General features: G+C 40.0%; 1 protein-coding gene across 3 annotated transcripts in view; it reads right to left on the minus strand.

Moving 5' to 3' along the window:
* Positions 1 to 19,754, minus strand: part of LOC144683703 (UDP-N-acetylglucosamine--peptide N-acetylglucosaminyltransferase 110 kDa subunit) — an 87,911-nt gene that overhangs the window by 16,684 nt on the left and 51,473 nt on the right. For all 3 annotated transcript variants that reach the window (XM_078546994.1, XM_078546995.1, XM_078546996.1), the window contains 7 exons: positions 18,068 to 18,226; positions 15,042 to 15,131; positions 11,535 to 11,660; positions 8,011 to 8,181; positions 5,694 to 5,810; positions 1,628 to 1,795; positions 1,073 to 1,225 (listed from right to left, as the gene is read on the minus strand). In XM_078546994.1, coding sequence (XP_078403120.1) covers positions 1,073 to 1,225; positions 1,628 to 1,795; positions 5,694 to 5,810; positions 8,011 to 8,181; positions 11,535 to 11,660; positions 15,042 to 15,131; positions 18,068 to 18,226 — 984 coding nt within the window. The remainder of the gene's footprint in view (positions 1 to 1,072; positions 1,226 to 1,627; positions 1,796 to 5,693; positions 5,811 to 8,010; positions 8,182 to 11,534; positions 11,661 to 15,041; positions 15,132 to 18,067; positions 18,227 to 19,754) is intronic.

Here is a 19,754-nt window from a genome sequence, read left to right on the forward strand (position 1 = left end):
TAATGACGACCATGAAATTGTCTCCAGACCCACAGCAATGTGGTTGACTCTTAACAAGGGCAATTAGGGATGGGCAATAAATGCTGGCCGAGACAGCGACACCCACATTCCATGCATGAGTTTTTTAAAAATCTTGTCAATATGACCTTCAGGATGCAGCCAGCATCAGTGATGATAGAAATCCCTCAGCCAGGGCCCCATGCTACCCTCAATACTTCTTCTAAATGGTGATCAACATGGAGGAGTACTGACTCATTGGCTGAGGGAGGGCAGTAGGTGGTAATCAGCAGGAGGTTTCCTTGCTCATGTTTGACCCGATGCCATGAAACTTCATTGGGCCTGGAGTCAATGTTCAGGATTCCCAGGGAAACTCCCTCCTAACTGTGCATCTGCTGGGGCAGGATACCCTGGATAGTTTTGCAGGAGTCTGAGACATTGGCTGTTACGATATGATGCAGTGACTGTGACTATGACTATGTCAGGCAAAATAGCATTCATGTTTATGAATTTTCTAGGAACTGATCACAAAGCAATTAATTTAATGTTTGTTGAGGTTTCTTAGAAACTTACCAGAACCAAGAACAATAAAACTACTTACTGTTGGTGCAGGATGTCAATTAAAGTTCAAAAGTCAAGATCAAGAGAAAACAATCCCATAAAAATATGGACAGAATAAGGCAATATCTTATAGAATAACTCACCAAAGGATTGTAAACAGGACAAGGATCTTCTAAATAGGACCGTGTTATTTAAATTTTGCTAATAAGACTGAATGGAATGATCAACATCCATTCAGAACCTAAAACCAAACAATGCACTATGGTACACACGTTACTACACCATTCCAAGCACAGCTGCATTCCTTTCTAAAGTTACCAAACCTTATCTACTTTTCCATTGACAATTAAATTCATTCTTGTCTGTTACAGTGGTCAATCTAGAATTTTCAATCCTTGCCTTCCCCTTCACCCCTCTAAGTTATTTTTCCTTTTAATCGCAAAACAGCCAATTCCAGTATCACAGTTGCATGGAACTATCAATACCTTTACTGAACTGTTGGGATGATACTTACACTGGCCCACATTTGCAGGGTAGATGGATCAATTTTATACAGCTGGTTGAAGTTGCAATAAACAATAGCATCTTCTGGCAAGCCATATTGTGACCGTGTTGTAACGATGATTGTGCGTGGTACCTCCTCTCCAGTTGCTGCCTTGTTGTTGATCTGATGACAGATTGAATACGTGTTAATTAATTCCCAGAAAAGTTCAAAGATAGTTTTGTTCAGAATATAGCCTCTAGACATTGGCAGTAATCAACACACAAAGCAACATCGCACAGCCATTTGCAAAAACCAGAATTGTTCTACTTTCTCAAGATTGGCCAATGGTTCACAGCTGCCAGTTCCTTTAAACACAAAGGACAAGAATCTATTTATGTCCATCAAACCCATCTGAGCTTTACCAAACCTACTTTCCAACAGACAATGTACAGTTTGCATGATTGTGGATTCCATTTCTTTAAGACCACGCCAATAATTTAGAGTTGGTTTGAATTTGCTTATTTCTCAAGTTGCAGAATCTCTCATTTTCCACCCATACCAAAGCCCCATCATGCTCTCACTTACTTGTGTTGTTGCCAGTCCATTGCTGACTGTGAAGTTATTGATTGTGACCTGGATTTGCCCTTGGTTGATCATGTTGATAATGGCTTCAGCTGCAGTATTCATTGGAACAACAGGCATTGAAAGTGCAGAGTTTGTATCAGAGTTGTCTCCACCATCAGGACATTTCAACTGTAAACAGTACAGAAAAAGCATAAACTCAGAAAGCCAGGTTTGCTGCTTTAGTTATTTTACACAAAGAAAAAAGGGGAAGAGAGATTTCAGGGTGCAGTTTGCTATTCCTGACTGATCTGATGTTTGGAAGCATTATAATCATCCCTATAAAACCTTGAGTATCCAGATGCAACATTTACCATTAGCCAAACTCTGCACCAACTACTTGATTATAAAACTGCGTGCTTCAACAGAAAGAATTTCTTCAGGCTGTACTTTTGAGTGTTTCACCAACTGATGCACGCTGCTCTCCTGCTATCAATGACATTGGCAAGAATGAAGAATGCGACTTTATAGTTTTGATTTGATTTGAGAGCAACTTTGGCTGCTCTAAGTGGGCACCAGATTTGATGCCTCCTCTGCTGCCTAAGTATATGGAGCTGGTACTGTGCATTATTCTATTTGCTTCTTGTTGCAAGCATGAGAATACACAGAAGCTACATCAATTCCCAGACCCAACCAACATGATGAAACCTTCAAAAGGTCCTCAATTTAATGCCACTTGGAAGTCCTCCTTTTTGCAAGCAAACAAATGCTGTCACCTCAAGAGCAATAAAAGTTCATCATTTTTAAACCAAATATAGTGGCAAAAACTTAGATTTGCAATAAAACAGTGGAATCTGCAAAGAAGTTGACATCTTGTTTTTCTTCTGTTAACAATTCTGATAAAAGGTTACTGTTCATACAGAAAGATTCTGAAGGCTGGCAAGGTTATGAAACATTAAGTTAAAATTCAACATCAGGACTCTCCCTCTACCATGGCACTATGGCATAAATGTCACTGTGATTATGTATAACAAGTCCAGTATATTACAATAGATACACAGATTTTGATACGCTTCAATTGGTGGGGTTTGCCATCATCTTGTTCTTCCCAACTACCACTACAGGTTCAATTATGCTGCAATGGAGATGGAGCCTTCCCATACTGTTCATCAGGAGAGAAAAAATTCTATAGTAATTAGAGAACAATGTTACAAATTCAAAATCACCTTAAATCATATGCCCCAGAGCTTACGAGTGTCTAGCACTCTGTAAAGTGGCTTAAGTGCCTACTTCTTATGAAAACTAACTTCCGCTGCTATGTAACTACTCGTGCAGTAGCGGGACACAAGTGCAATCATGAAACAACCTTGTGATAGGGACCAGATTTACCCTTAACTCTCTCTGCTTTCAGTAAGTTTAAACACCAGATAAAGTGAAGTCTGTCATAAAACTTAAGATCTTTATTGCAGAGTAGCAGAAGCACAGAATAATGGGATTGGTAAAAATCATGATGTGGATATAGTGCTAGAGAAAATGTTGTTCAAATCTGATGATACAAAAATAGGCAAAATAAATAAATCTGAGAATCCAAGGAAACTGCAAGGAAATAGTGGCATGGCAAAATGGGCAAAAAGTGGCGGTTGGAATTTAATGCCAGCAAATGTGAAATCTATATTTTGGTTAAAGAAAGTAAAATTTTGTTAAATGGAGGGAAGCTGTGGGATGTGGATTGGCAGAGAAAGCAGCAGCAACTCAAGTGGAAGTGGCCATTTAAAAATAATGCAAATGGTTTATAACAAATTTCAAGATGCTCGATGCATCTACGTAACTCCCAACTGTAGTCTTTTATGTGTACAGTTTTGAGCTCTTATTATCAAATGCATTTTATCACAGACACAGGACAGGGCAGATTTACTGGCATACAGCCTGGTATGAAATGACACAAATATGAATTTAGACATGAAAAATTGGAACAGTTGTGTTTACAACAGAGGAGATTTAAGCGGCGATTGTTAGAGGTCGTTAATATGGGCAACTTAAGTGAAAGCATACTGTTTTCAGTGGCTTATGGTATAGGATGGGGGTCATAAATACAAAATTAAATACAAGAGATTTAAGACAAAGTGTTTTTTTTTTAAATAGAGGATTTGCAATGCTAGTAATCAAGTTACAGAACACTGCAACATTTATCAAGAAGTTAGACAGACGATTTGTAATTTAAGTTTTTGCCACTATATTTTGGTTTAAAAATGCTGAACTTTTATTGCTCGAGGTGACAGCATTTGTTTTCTTGCAAAAAGGAGGACTTCAAGTGAAGGAAAGGGGTATTTAGGATATAGGAACAGGGTTGGAATATGGGATTCAGATTACTTGTGTTGAGGATAAACACCAACACAAAGTGGTTAGGTAGAATGGCCCACTGCCTTTTGTAAATGTTATTAGCTGTTTGTTGCAGTTAGTATAGTTAGAAATGAAGTAAATGCAATATGCTGCGATTGATCATAAGAACACGAGGGATAGGAAGAGATCATAAAGCCATAAAGCAGTTAATAAAGCATATAGTATCTTAGGCTTTATTAATGGGGGCATTGAGTACAAGAGTAAGGAGGTCATGTTGAACTTGTATAAGACGCTAGTTAGGCCTCATCTGGAGTACTGCGTTCAATTCTGGGCGGCATACTTGAGGAAGGATGTGAAGGCATTGGAGGGAGTACAGAGGAGATTCACAAGAATGATTCCAGGGATGAAGAACTGTAGCTATGAGGATAGATTGGAGGTGTTGGGTCTGTCTTCCTTGGAGAAGAGAAGGCTGAGAGGACACTTGATAGAGGTATTCAAGATCCTGAGGGGTATGGACAGGGTAAATAGTGAGAAACTGCTCCCACTCAAGGGAGCATCAAGAACTAGAGGGCACAGAATCAAAATAATTGGCAAAAGGAGTAAAAGTAATGAGAGGAAAATATTTTTCACCCAGAGGGTGGTTGGAGTCTGGAACGAACTTCCTGAGAGGGTGGCGGAGGCAAGTTCAATCGAGGTCTTCAAAAAGGAATTGGATGGTTATCTGAAAAGAATGAATGTGCAAGGTTACAGGGATAAGGTAGAGGAGTGGGACTAGGTAGAATGCTCTTTCAGCGAGCCAGAGGCTGAATGGCTTCCCAAGATGTTCAAATTTATCATCATATTCAATTCCAAAGCACAAATCACTCTGTACCCCATCCAGCCACTCAATTAAATGCTTTGTTCCTTTCTGCTGCTCTACACGTTCGTGTTGTATGTACTCTGACTTATAAAAGCCTCTTTCTCTCAGCCCCTAATGAAATCATTAGAAACATTTCCAATATCAAGACGCATTCATCACCTGAATAACCAGACAAAGGCTTGTGAACTGTTCATCATTTTGGACTCTGACTGAACTTCCCATCTTGCGCTGTAAATACTATTAATTTGCCTACTGATCTTCTGAATATGGCCTTAGTTACTACCACATGAACAGAAGTTTGGTTTGAATCAAGCTTCTTTACAGCACAAAGGTGGCATCCATCCAACTTCTCAGCACACTTTTGTTAAAGAAAACATTTTGACACAACTGTGCCCAAGGACATTGTGAGAAAATGGCCAAAGAATCCTTAACAGGGACATGCAAGTCACTTTAGCATTACTAACAGTATGAATAACCTCCACTGACATTAAAACAAAACTGGCTTGTTAAAAGTTGTTCAGCAGACCAAATTAAAACTGAAGCAAAAAATTTTAACTCTCTATCAATTCATTTACATCCATAAGGAAATAAGAGAAATGAGTGAAATACCAAGTGAAAATTAGTAAAAAGGAAAGTATTCTAAGCATCATGTCATACTTCAGCAAAATCTTAGTGATAATAGCAACCTTGAATTTCACCCCGATATCAGAATAGACTAGAAGTAAACTTTTAAGTAGCTCACTACATCATAAAAGGCTGCTCTTCAGCCAGTGACAGTACCAAAACTGCTAAAGGTCATGTGTATTCCCACAAGCGTTGAATTCAACCTGGCTCAGTATAATTGTCCTAAGCCATGCAGCTCCATTTATACTGTGGTACTTCCATTCTTACCTTCACTACTTTGACATCAGGCAGACTATCCAGGAAAGCCTTCAAATCAATACCATTCAGAACAATTCTATTATCGTAAATGTGTCCATTTGACTTGAAGTCGATCACAGCCTTTTTCTAAAGCAAGAAAAACACCTTTGATTTACAAAGCATCAGACCTGCAGAGAAAATCACTTGTTGGTTTCTTCAGTGCACTCATTTCCACTCAATGGATAAGGGTATTCAATTAATAGATGCAGTTACTTTCACATTAGTATACAATGCTAATTACTGCCTAAACATGAATGATAACATTCCCCTTCACCTATTGTAGGACAATATTTCAAAATATCAACAGCCAGAATTGCAGTTATGGGGAAAATACAGGTGGGAGTAGAGGGAGACAGTGGGACTAATTAGAAGCTCTTTCAAAGAGCCAGCACAAGCACGATGGGCTGAATGGCTGCCTTCTGTGCTGTATGATTCTATGACTTTATACCTCCTTGTGTCACCTGTTCCTGTCGGCAAAAGAAAAAAAATCAGCTACAGTGACAGATGCGAGTGTGTTTATTGTATCACAGCATTAGAAGTTAGGCTGACAGCAACTTTTAATAAGTTTGCCAAGGCTAACAAATCACAAAACACTGTCTTTGGTGGGTTGGCAAGATTGGACTATTCTCAGTATTTCCTTGTCTAAATTATATAAGTTAAATTGCTTTGGATTTAGAATATCATAAAACAGTACACAATTGTACCCATCTGGGGTCAGGAGGATTAATTAGGATTAGCAACAGCAGTAGCAGTTGCGCTGAATTAGCAAAGACAAGATGACAGAGGGAATGCCCAATTAGTTGGAAATCAAAATTCCAGAAGTCACCATCAAGGACAAATGGAACATAACACAGAAGCCCCATATTCCTTTCTTCCATTATCACCTCCCAAATCTATATCCCAAATCACAAAATAAGGGATTTCCAGCAATAATTAAGAAAAGCAGATTCATAGAAACTTCATTAATACATTTCAAAATGAGAAACTTCCTGTTAATCAAGTTGCTATATATTTGTGCAGCACTGGGTTTTTGTAACATGCCAGAAGCAATTCACAAAATTTCTAGTGAACTATATTTCCCTGTATAATAAATGTTACTCTCTGCCATTCTATTCTGCATAGATGTAGACATAATTTGATGTGACAAAGGAAATCAAAAATGCATGAAGAAGCAAGTTTATACTTCTGCCAACATGATAGGTGAAATGTATACAACACAAACTGTGTCAAATTACTGATAGCCTGAAGATACTCAATGAATTTCATGATTTACATATATTTTCCACAACATATTGAGAAGAAACCATCAGGACAGCATCATTCAGTACAAAGGTATATTGGACACAATACTAAGGAATACATAGATTAACACGCTGGCTGACCACTGTTAAGGGTCCAGAGAAATCCACACTAGAATTGGGGTTATAACTAATTGTAGTCACCATGATGGTCTAAAATTATTGCCACCTGTCTGACTCTACTGAATCAAGTACAAAAGTCTGCCTTCTTCCCATTAATTTGCCAACATATATCCAGAACCTCAGGAATGCACTGCTGTCACTGCACAAAGGATATTATATATTCAATATTTCACTCAGCATTCTTAAGAGTTTAAAAATGTATTCAGCAGCTGTGTTTTTCTTTTATTTATTTGTTTCTGGGGTGTAAATGTCACAGGCAAGGCCAGCATTTATTGCTCATCCTCAATAGCCCTTGAGGACCACTGCAGTCCATGTGGTAAAGGTACACCCACAGTGCTGTTAGGAAATGTGTTCCAGGATTTTGACCCGGTGACAGTGAAGGAACGGCAACATAGTTCCAAGTTAGGATGGTGTGTGACTTGGAACGAAACTTAGTGGTGTTTCCCAAGCGTCTGCTGCCCTTGCTCTTCTAGGTGGGGGAGGTTCCAGGTTTGGAAGGTGATGCTGAAGAAGGCTTGACAAGTTGCCGAGTGCATCTCATAGGTGGCAGACTAGTTTGTGAAATTATACTGTTCAATATAATGCTTTTAAGGCTAAATGTACAACGGGATGCAGTACCTTATAAGCATAATGTATGACAGCTCAAATTTGTGCCCATAATTCCCAGTATTAGCTTCTGGCTCTCTAGTGTAGCTACAGCAGATGTAACAGCTGTGGCCATGGACATTCTTACTCAGTTCATAACTCACTTTTTACAGCTATAAAGAAAATGTAGGAAGGGATCATATACCTAACTACTCGACCATGATGCTCCAAGGAAACCCAATAATGGAAAGAAAAAAAGGAAAGCCAGTTCAACACATTACCTTCAGGTGTGGGAACATGTTGGCATGATCTCCAATAAAGAAGGTGTTGGGCATGTAGGCTAGCTTTTCTGAGTATTGCTCTGCCAGATCAAGTGGTGATGTTTCCTTGTCAGTTATAATGTAATCCATGAATGGGGCTCCACTTGTTCCAGGATAACCGAGCCACATTGCCTAGGGAAGTAAAGCTGTACTTCAATACAACACTAGCCTTTCCATAAAATTACACAGTTCAATATGTCCAAAGTTTATTCATCAGAATATCAAGCAGTGAACAGAACATTTTAAGAGTGACCACCACAAATCTGGCTCCTGGCTACTCTGTGGAAGACATCTAAATTGCTGTGCTGCACAAGCTATGTAGAAATCAGAAGCAGTGCCTTCACGGCAAGATAAATACTCTCATCCAACGAGATGACATTTACACTTATACAGCACTTTTAATGTAGTAAAATGTGCCAATGGTTTCATCATCAACTTGTATTTATATAGCATCTTTAACACAGTAAGATGTACCAAGGTGCTTAATAGGAGCATTATAAAAAAATAATTTCAGAGTGTCATGCCACAAGATATTAGGACACATGATGAAAGCTTGGTCAGAGGGATAGGTTTTAAGGAGCATCTGAAAAGGAGAGCTAGAGAGATGAGAGATTTAGTGAAGGGAAATCCAGAGCCCTGGGCCTAGGCACCTGAAGACACAGCTGCCAATGGTGGAGCAATGAAAATCCAAGATGTACCAGAAACAAGAATTGGGTGGACCCAGCCAACGGAGGGACTTGAAAACATGAAGAGAATGTTAAAATTGAGGCGTTGCCAGACCAGAAACCAATGTAGGTGACAAGCACAGGAATGATGGGCGAAAGGGACTTGGTCTAAGTTAGAAATAGGGCAGTAGAGCTTTGGATAACCTCAAGTTTAAGGAGGGTTGAACGTGGGAAGCTGGACAGAAGTGCGTTTAAATAGTCATGTCGAGAGATAACAAAGGCATAGACAAGGATTTAATCAGATGAGCTGAGGCATGGCAGAGTCAGCCGATGTTAGAAGGTAGAAGTAAGGGGCCATGGTGATGATGCAGGTATATGGTTGGAAATCCGTCTCAGGATCAAATACGACACCAAGATTGTGAGCAGGATATAACCTCAGACAGTTGCCGGGGTGGGGGGAGACAAATGGAGTTGTTGGTTAGGGAACGCAGTTTGTCTGTCTTTGGTCCCCACCACAAACATAAGAAATAGGAGCAGCAGTAGGCTATTTGGCCCATTGAGCCTACTCCACCATTCAATAAGATCAGCTATGATCTGGTCACAGCCTCAACTCCAATTTCCTACCTGTCCCCCATAACCCTCAGCTCCATTGCAGATCGACAATCTATCTTACCCAGCCTTGAATATATTTAATGGCCCAGCCTCCACTGCTCTCTGGGGTAGAGAATTCCAAAGATTAACAACCCTCAGAAGAAATTCCTCATCTCTGTCTTAAATGGGAGACCCCTTATTTTTAACTTGTGCTTTGGATCTAGATTCCCCCAAGAGGGGAAACATCCTCTCAGCATTATCCTGTCAAGCCCTGTCAAAATTTTGTATGTTTCAATGAGATCACCTATCATTCTTCTGAACTCCAATGGGTATTGTCCCAACCTTTCCTCATAGGACAACCCCCTTATCCCAGAAATCAACCCAATGAACCTTTGCTGAACTGCCTCCAATGCAAGTCTGCCCCATCTCATATAGAGACACCAAACTGCACTCAATACTCCAGGTGTGGCCCTGTACAGACATAGCAAGGTTTCCCTACTTTTATGCTGTATCCCCCTTGCAATAAAAGCCAACATTCCATTTGCCTTCCTAATTATTTGCTGTATCTACATGCTAACTTTGAGAGTTAAGTATGAGGACACTCCGATCCCTCTATACCGCAGCATTCTGCAGTCTCTCCATTTCCCCATCTATATCCCTTCGCAGGCTGTCCCCTTCTCACAATTTGCTTTCCTACCTATCCTTGTATCATCAGCAAATTTGGTTACAATACCCTATGCCCCTTCATCCAAGTCACTAATACAGACTGTAAATAGTTGAGGCCCCAGCACTGATCCCGGTGGCACTCCACTCATTGCAGTTTGTGAACCTCAAAATGACCCATTTATCCTGACTCTGTTTCCTGTTAGCAATAAATCTTCTAACCATGCTGATATAATACCAGCAACATCATGAGTTCTTATCCTGTGTATTAACCTATTGTGTGGCACCTTGTCGAATGTCTTCTGGAAATCCAAAAACACATCTACTGGTTCCTTTTATCCACCCTGCTTGATATATGCTCAAAGATCTAATAAATTTGTCAAACATGATTTCCCTTTCATAAAGCCATGTTGACTCTGCCTGATTTTTTTTGATTTTCTAAATGTCCTGTTATCACTTTGGTAATTGATTCCAAATGGCTTCATGGCCAGACAATGGCTTTAGCCATCCCAGTGCTTAGTTGGAAGAAATTTCTGCTCATTCAACACTAGGTGTCAGGTAAGGAGTGGGCCAAATTAGAGATAGCAGAGGGGTCAAAAGAGGTGGTATTGAGATAAAGCTGGGTGTTGTCAGCAGAACTTGATTCGTTTTTGAATTATATATCAGATTAGATTGAGCAGGAATGGGTACAAAAGGGAGGCAGGGCATGCAGGAAAAGATAGCGGTGTTAAAGATCAAGAGATTAAATTAGTCAGACTAGCTCTGGCAGAGAATTCTAGAACACAGGGTTAAGTCGAAGCAGAAGTTTAGAAGGAAGGAATTAACACTGCACTCTGGACTCAGAGGTACAAGTTGGAACCAAGCAGTTAGGCAGCAGTAAAAGCTATACAGGGATCTGAAGACAAAAATGACATTTTGAAATTAATGCATGGGGAAGAGTTCTGGATGGCGTGCAGTTCGTGCATCTTAGATTCCAGGAAACAAGTAAAAGCAGCACTGGAACAAAATCCTGAGAAATTACGAAGGCATAGATTGTCAATGTATAAATAATAACAATGCATGGCAATCACCTTGTTAAAGACAATTGCTAGTTAAACATGTGATGGCCATTGATTATCCCATCTAAATAGAATAAAAAGATACAGCTGGAACACTTTGTGTGGAAGCTAGTTAGAAGTCAGTAGCACTGAGGAGCTGTCTTGAAAATAAACCAGCTTGAACCAAAAGACCAGCCTGGATTAATTCTTCCACCACAACCTCTTATTGTGAATAACATAGATGATGGATTTGGCAGAATGCAGTTGAAGTAGGGAGAGAACAGCAAATTTGAGGAGGGAGAAACAGTCCTGAAGGTTAAGAGACTCAGCTAAAGATCAAGCAGGGCTCAAATACACTAGGGTAAACACTAGAATTAAGAACGATAAGGATAACGATAAGTGATGTTCAACATCACTGAAGTACTGAACATCAGTATTGAACTGAAATATTCTGCAAAGCACAATGTAACAATTTGTTTACCTTTATTTACTTACATCATAAACACAAATGATTTCACTGGTTACAGACCTGTATAGGAGCTGGACGGAGAGCAAACAGTTCATTCCGTGCTCCTTTAGTGTATCCATTCATGTTAACAAGAATGTGAATTCCATCTTGATGGATACGATCGGCTGCTTTGCCGTTGCATGGGATCTGCACAAAAATGCAACAAGGAAATGTATTATACAAGAAACCCAAACAATGACACATTCTAGGGGGTAACAGAGCATTCAGAAGGCTTAACAATCTCTGCAGAATATTTAAAGGCAAACCTTGGTGCAATAACATTCAAATCATACAAATGGTTGTGACTTAATCCTACATTATTCAGGTAGATGCTGTCCAACAATTTAGAGAATACAATTTCAAGAACCTTCCAGTTAATTAGACATGAGGGTACAGGATGACAGGTCATCCGCTTAACAGATCTGAACTGTTAAGGGAAAAATGACCACCTCCATATAACCAAAAACATCCCACAAGTGATTCAGAGATATAGGGATCTTGCTCAATATTTTAGGAAAGGAGTTCATCCTCAAGTAAACTGCATTTTACTCAAATGCAAGTAATTTGAGATCTCAGGCTGCACAGCCCTTCACAGTCTCTGGATCTAGCCTGATTACAATTGCAGCTTGCTTGTGCTACGTACCAATGACACATCTAAATGCAACATAATGGCACCTTAATTCTTTTAAAAATATGTACCCTTCACACAGAAGAGTACTGTGGACCCTGAAAGGTTCTAGGAACATCACATGTTGAGCACATACATGAAAATGTCACAATACCAAAGGCAGGCTGTACTGCAGCACATGGTCTTCCATGCCTGTGTGTGTAAAGCTAGGACCTGAGACTGAACAAAAAACTATTCAACTCTAATCCTTCCACGATTTTCTCCTAGTGTGCAATCCAGCCTCTTGTTTAGTGTTTTGTATTTATTCAACCCCTTCAATTTATTTTTGTAGCAGTCTCTTTCTCAAACATTTTTATAAACTACACTTCTCTACCATTATTTTGTGCCTATTGTTTCCGATTAGATCACATATTTCCTTTGCTTATGCCATTTCCAAAAGAAAGGAAGAAAATTAAAGAAATAGAAAGAGTCATAAGGACTTGAAACGTTAACTCAGTTTTTTTCTCCATAGATGCTGTTAGACCCAAGTTTTTCCAGCATTTTCTGTTTTTGTTCAGATTGCCAACATCCGCAGTATTTTGCTTTTATCTAAAGAAATAGCCTATTGCCCGTCAGAAGCCTTGAATTTTACCTCAGGCGGTTTAATCTGAAGCAGACACCATTTCAAACACATCTTCCTCTTCAAGCAGCAGTGCTAGCTTCAAATTACTAGAATAATAATCTTGGCTTCCATCAAATTACTTTAGGCAAGTCAAGGCCAAATCTAATGAGTATGAGGGGTCTGTAGCTCCAATTAATTTTACATTTCTTTTAGTACACTTGTTTATCTTCCCTTAAACTGCACAATAAATTGCACAGTTACACATAGGGAGTACTGATCAGCAGTAAACAGAAATCACTAGCTCGGATTTTGCCGTTAACAGCAACGCAAGGACATTCACCACCAACCCAAGAAAGCTGCCCACGAAGATCTAGCAATCTCTGTGGCATAGATTTCACCCCCCGGCTCCTCAAAACAGCATTTTAAATTTGGCACCAAGTAAAAGTCTCAACGTGCAACAGCCGCGAGACCAGCAAACAGGTCAGAAAGCATTCACACACAGCAAACCAGGAATTTGAAACCATTTACTATCCTTTATTTTTAATTTAAATCTTCAGATAGTGGAATAAATTATGATCGAATTAGGATAGAAACTAAAATAAAGATAAATTTTAAACAAGAAAAGAGATTTGACAATCCGCAAATATAAAATTTGCTTTTCCCGGCAAGCAAGTGCATTTCAGTAATTATGAAGTTAACACATCATTAAAAATTTGGTTACACCCCGTTCAACCAAGTGCAAACTTTTCAAGGGTTTCTACAGCGAGACCAACAGCACAGATGTGGAAGTTCTCATCAAATCATGATTGTAATGGAAACCTCTACACACCCTATGGAGGAGAGTAGGCTCACTGACAAAACTTCTGATTTCCACCCTATCCTGCACATTTGGGGACTATCAAAGTTGCTGTCAATTTCAGCAGAGTAATGACGGCAAACACAAAGTTTTGCAGTCACCATAGCAAAATATGGGCCACTGAGTTCTTAGCGGAAAATCTGTTCTGCAACACAGTATACATAGTATTTACAGCACAGAAATAGATCTATTAACCAGTGTTTATTCTCCACACAAGCATTGGCTAATTTAAGGGGTATTGCAATGCCAAATGCTACAAGGGCGTGGTGACTACGAATACCTGAACAAAAAAGGTTCAAAGTCTCCATAATCTCAGTAATGTTTCTCTGGTATTCTTTTAGGAGCATTACAATGTCAATTTACATTTACAATAGGCAACAGGTGGAATTTAATGCAAGCTACAACTCTGCCGTGGCCATTTCCGGGAACCCCTTTGGGACTAAATCCCAATCAAGCTGTTTCCTGGCCGTCATCAGGGTTCCCAGCTCCTGCAAAGAGAAATCTCCCACCAGAGACCACCAGCTCTCCAGTACCAGCAGCAACATTTGAAATACCTTCCAAGTTAAAATAGATAATCCAAACATACAGATCCTTGTGTGTACAAATGGATTAAAGGAGAGACAATTCCAGTGAAGTTCCTACATGAAACGGGCCTTGGCAGAGGATCGCCGCTGGAGCTCTGGAACACAGCTAAGTGGGACTGGACTGCTGGAGTCGATCAAGGAGGCTCCAGTAAGGTTTTGGGGGGGCAGGGGTGTTGGTCCCTTTCTTCTTGCTGGTGGGGTGTCTCAGTTAAGTGGCCAGTTAAGGGCAGGAAGGTAGTTCTCAATCTTTCCACACCGCACTTAATTAGGGGCAGACTAGAAGACAACAGGCTCTCCAACCCGAGCCTTCATATCCCATTATACCGCACCTGGGGGTGGGGGTGGGGGTGGGGGAGCATTAAATTCTGCACGTGATTTTTTTTGTAGAAAATCTTTAGAACAAAATCCTGAGAGTCCATATAATAAAAACAAAATCTGACTCGGTCACTGTGAAAAGTAGTGGCACTAGTTTACTTAGCAGACATCACAATTGAATCTCCAACCCACTACTCAAATAAAAATAATTGGGACAAAAACTAATACACTGAAATCTATTTCACTCCTTGATCACCAGTTAGATCTCACCAACTTCTTCAGATATGGATTTAATAGGCCAAAGCGGAAATGGAGGACAAACAGTGGACCATATGTGCTTTGCTGCTGTTTTGAGCTAGAGGCTTTCAAAAGTAATGATGCTAGACTGTCCCTGCCCTTTCCTGGGCTAAAATTTAAGTCCTGGACTAAAATAGCACAAATCACAATCTATGCAAGAAGAAGCAGAAATACACTATGATAAAACTAAACATTGATCAGGAATTTAGATATAAGTGCCTAAACTGTACATTCCACTTGCTCTTACCTGGGATAGGTCCACAAAATGATTAGCTTCAGCAACTACCTTCACACGAAAATTAGTGCCATCATCAGAGCTCAATGCATAGCAAAAAACCTGCCAGACAATAGATATGAGGAACACAAAACTGAATGAATACACACTGAATAAAATGCCACATTAATATGCCAGCATAAAATGTCATTTTTGGTCTCAATTCCACACGAACAAGGGCGTCAAAACCAAATTTTAAATGTGGACCTGATCAGAAACCTTGAAACTTGGCGTGTGCCACATTAGCTATTTGGGCACACTGGGATAGAAACTGGCATGCTTTCACTTTTCAACTAAAACAGGCACAATATATATCAATATGGAGGCTGAAGAAATCATAGGGAAGGTTTCTTTTTAAATTTCTTCTGTGGAGCTAGTAGGAGCTCCATTGTACTACTTAGGGCTCATTCCAACCAGTACTCTGCTCTCCTTCATTTTCTTCCACTCCATGCAAGGATTTACTGGGAATATACAAGGCCTAAATTTAATCCCCAATGTCAGACAGGCCGCACAACTGCTCGTGACTATTAATAAAATGAGCCTGAACGAACCTCAGGGTCCCGGCAAACCCATGGATTTCAGCCACCGCTATTTTTGCAGGTTTCACAATGAGTTCAAACCTTCAGAAAATGATTTAAATAATGTAGCTATTTCATAGGCAATCACAAAGCACATCTTAATAGAAGCAATTATATGTTAAAAATTTACCAACGATGCTCCCATAAAATGATGCTAATTCAGAAGATTTAACTTATCTCACTGTGTATTTATCACCATTACTAGCTTCATAGTGTCTTCTTTCATCCTAGCTGCCTACTGCTTACAAGTACAGAGGAATTACACAGGATTTCAATTCGTGTCCATGGAGAAATGCAAAATGAAGCTTAATGTATATGAATGCTGTGGTAATTTACTCATTTACCTACATGTTCAGCAGTTCCAGTGAAGATGACTGCTAAAACCATAAAATAATTTATCTTTCAAAAAACAAAAACTAGATCTTAGCTTGTAATACTAGCAATGAAGCTGTTCTTTTTGTTTTTTTCTATTCATTCAGGGGATGTGGGCCTCGCTGGCAAGGTCAACATTTATTGTCCATCTCCAAGTGCCCTTGAGGAGGTGGTAGTGAGCCACCTTCTTGAATCACTGCAGTCCATGTGGTGTAGGTGCACCCGCAGTGCTGTTAGGAAGGGTTCCAGGATTTTGACCCAGCGACAGTGAAGGAACAGCGACACAGTTCCAAGTCATGTTAGTGTGTAGCTTGAAGGGGAACTTGCAGGTGGCAGTGTTTCATACACCTGCTGCCCTTGTCCTTTGAGATGGTAGAGGTCATGGGTTTGGAAGGCACGGCTGAAGGGCTTGGTGAGTTCCTGCTGTGCATCTTGTAGTTAGTACACACTGCTGCTATTGTTAGTCAGTACTGGAGGGAATGAATGTTGAAGGTGGTGCATGGTGTGCCAATCAAGCAGGCTACTTTGTCCTGGATGGTGTCGAACTTCGAGTGTTGTCGGAGCTGCATTCATCCAGGTAAGTGGAGAGTTTTCCATCACACTCCTGACTTGTGCCTTGTAGATGGCGGACAGGATTTGGGGAACCAGGAGGTGAATTACTGCCCGCAGAATTCCCAGTCTCTTGTAGCCACAGTATTTAAATGGCTAGTTCAGTTCAATTTCTGGTCAATGGTAACCCCCAGGAGGTTGCTATTGGGGGGAATTCAGTGATGGTAATGCCATTGAATATCATGGGGAGATGGTTAGATTCTCTCTTCGAGACAGTCATTGCACGGTACTAGTGTGGCATGAATGTTACTTGCCACTTGTCAGCCCAAGCCTGAATATTGTCTAGGTCTTGCTGTATATGGACACGGCTGCTTCAGTATCTGAAGAATCAGAAATGGTATTGAACATTGTGCAGCCATCAGCGAACATCCCCATTTCTGACCCAATGATGGAAGAAAGGTCATTGATGAAGCTCCTGAAGATTGATGGGCTGAAGATGCTAGTTATTGCTCTCAAGTGATTTGGCAGTACGGATTCAGTCAAGGCCAAATAACGACTTTAAATTAAAACAAATTGTTACTTATATTATTACCATTATTGAAAACAACAAAACGATAGAAATAAAGATCAATTGATTTAGGCACAGGCATATCTGCCTCGCCAAGATTTATACCATTAAAATTCAAATCATCATGATAACCTCCCGCTCTAATCCCACCTTTCATCTGTTCCCCTTTGACAGACCCTCAAATCAAATGAGTATCATGAAATCATAACAACTGAGTAAATGTATCAAAATCTCTTTCTGGTACCATCCTGGTAACTTCTTGATACTCTTTCGAGTTATCAACAGTCACAGATTGCAACTCTTTTCGAGTACAATCACAATTCTTGGTTTCCGGGAGTGGGACATGAACCAACTAATCATAGCAATTAACTGCTAACACTAAGCAGGAGAAGCAAGCCCGAAGGGAAACAGTGTGAGGAATCAACCAGTCAATGCAGTGGCAGATTCAGAAAGCAGAAAATCAGACTGTCCCTCTCTCATATTATGACACCGAATGCTGCCCAGAAGGTCAGAATTCTTATGCCAATTGCCAATATTTCAGGGACCTAATGGAACTATTTTTCAGCAACAAGGGAAATGACAACTACCCTCCAGTGCAATGGGGATGGCACATGAAAAGACCAGGCATCCTGAAATCATAGAAAATACAGTACATAAAACTTCCTGTTTATTCACAAGAATTTGAACTTCCTCTTAATCATTCGGCATATTACCATATTAACCAAACTTCTATATTTCTGGAAGATGAAGTGTCTAAACTCAAGTCTGTTGCACTTGACAATTCAATTCCATGCAGTTTAAATATCCGTGCAAGGGTGCAAAACAGTTTCACAATCCAGAAGGCAAAAAAGGTCACAAGCGCACAACCAGCATTTAGCTGAAAAGCTTAATTCCAGAATTTAACCAACAAAATATTTATTACTTGCAGTTACCTCAAATTTTTCAGAATTGTGCATCCCAGGGATTGACTGCATCAGATGAGAGGTGGGGTGGTTCCCAAAATCTGAACTCACAAAACCAATTTTCAAACGTCCATTACTAGATTTCAAATCTTTTGGATGTTCATATGGTGGCTTGTGAAGCACATTAATCTGCAAAGAAAAACCTAAGCATTACCAGTGTGTGTGGGGGTGTGAAAGGTGAGGATAAACATTAATCAACTCCTCACACTGTTACTTGAGGCGAAATCTAATTTTTAAAAAAATTCATTCATGGGATGTGGATGTCGCTGGCTAGGCCAGCATTTATTGCACTTCCTGAATTGCCCTTGAGAAAATGGTGGTGAGCTGCCTTCTTGAACCGCTGGAAGGAGGTGCAGAAGATTATGGACACCATCAGCTCCAACAGGTAGTTTTTCATTCCGACCAACTAACCAATAAATTTAAACCTAATCATATGAAATAATTTAATATTTTGTGAATATACCACTTACAAGTATTAATCAAATTAATCAAGAAATAAGAGGAGCTTGTAAATAAAGAAAATGGAATAACTTGAATCTTCATATAGACTGAACAAATCAAAGCAGCTAAAGTAAAGGAGGGCAAGTTCTTGGAATACATTGCAGATCAACCAGGGGAGAGGCTATTTAAGATTTTACTTTGTGCAAGATGACAGGGTTAATTAGTAATCGCATAGCAAGGGATCCTCTGTGATAGAGTGATTAGAATATGATAAAATCAGTGTGAAATTCTCAGCGTGATGTACGCAAGTCCAAAACTAGAGTTCTGAATTTAAATAAAGCCAATTACTGAAGTATAAGAGGTGGGTTGGCTAAAATAGATTAGGAAATTAGATTCAAAGGTGTGACGGTAGATGAGCAAAAAGGCAATCATTTGAAGAAGTATTTCATAATTCTCGATATATCTACATTCCATTGAGGCATAAAATCGCCACGAGAAAAGAGATCCACTGTGGCTGACTAAAGAGGTTAAGGATAGTATTATATGAGAAGAGGTTTATAATATTGCCAAGAGGAATAATACGCCTAAAGATTGGGAGAGTTATAGATACCAGCAAAGGATGACCAAAATAATTAGTGGATAGAGAAAATAGTATGGGGGAAAACTAGCCAGAAATTTCAAAACAGATTGTAAGAGCTTCTTACAAGTCTCCTCCCACCTACACCCGCGATTCCTCTCACGCCCTACATCATATCAACAATTTTCAGTTCCCTGGCCCCAACTGCCTCCTCTTCACCATGGACGTCCAATCCCTTTACACCTCCATCCCCCACCGGGATGGTCTGAGGGCTCTCCGCTTCTTCCTCGAACAGAGGCCCGAACAATCCCCATCCACCACTACTCTCCTCTGTCTGGCTGAACTTGTTCTCTCACTGAACAATTTCTCCTTAAACTCCTCTCACTTCCTCCAAATAAAAGGTATGGCTATGGGTACCCGCATGGGCCCCAGTTATGCCTGTCTCTTTACGAGGTATGTGGAACATTCCTTGTTCCGATCCTACTCAGGCCCCCTCCCACAACTTTTTCTCCGGTACATCGATGACTGCTTCGATGTCGCTTCATGCTCTCGTCTGGATCTGGAAAAATTGACTAATTTTGCTTCCAATTTCCACCCCTCCATCATTTTCACGTGGTCCATCACTGACACTTCCCTTCC

This window comes from Cetorhinus maximus, chromosome 8 (genome assembly GCF_964194155.1).
Source record: "Cetorhinus maximus chromosome 8, sCetMax3.hap1.1, whole genome shotgun sequence".
Classification (NCBI taxonomy): Eukaryota; Metazoa; Chordata; class Chondrichthyes; order Lamniformes; family Cetorhinidae; genus Cetorhinus; species Cetorhinus maximus.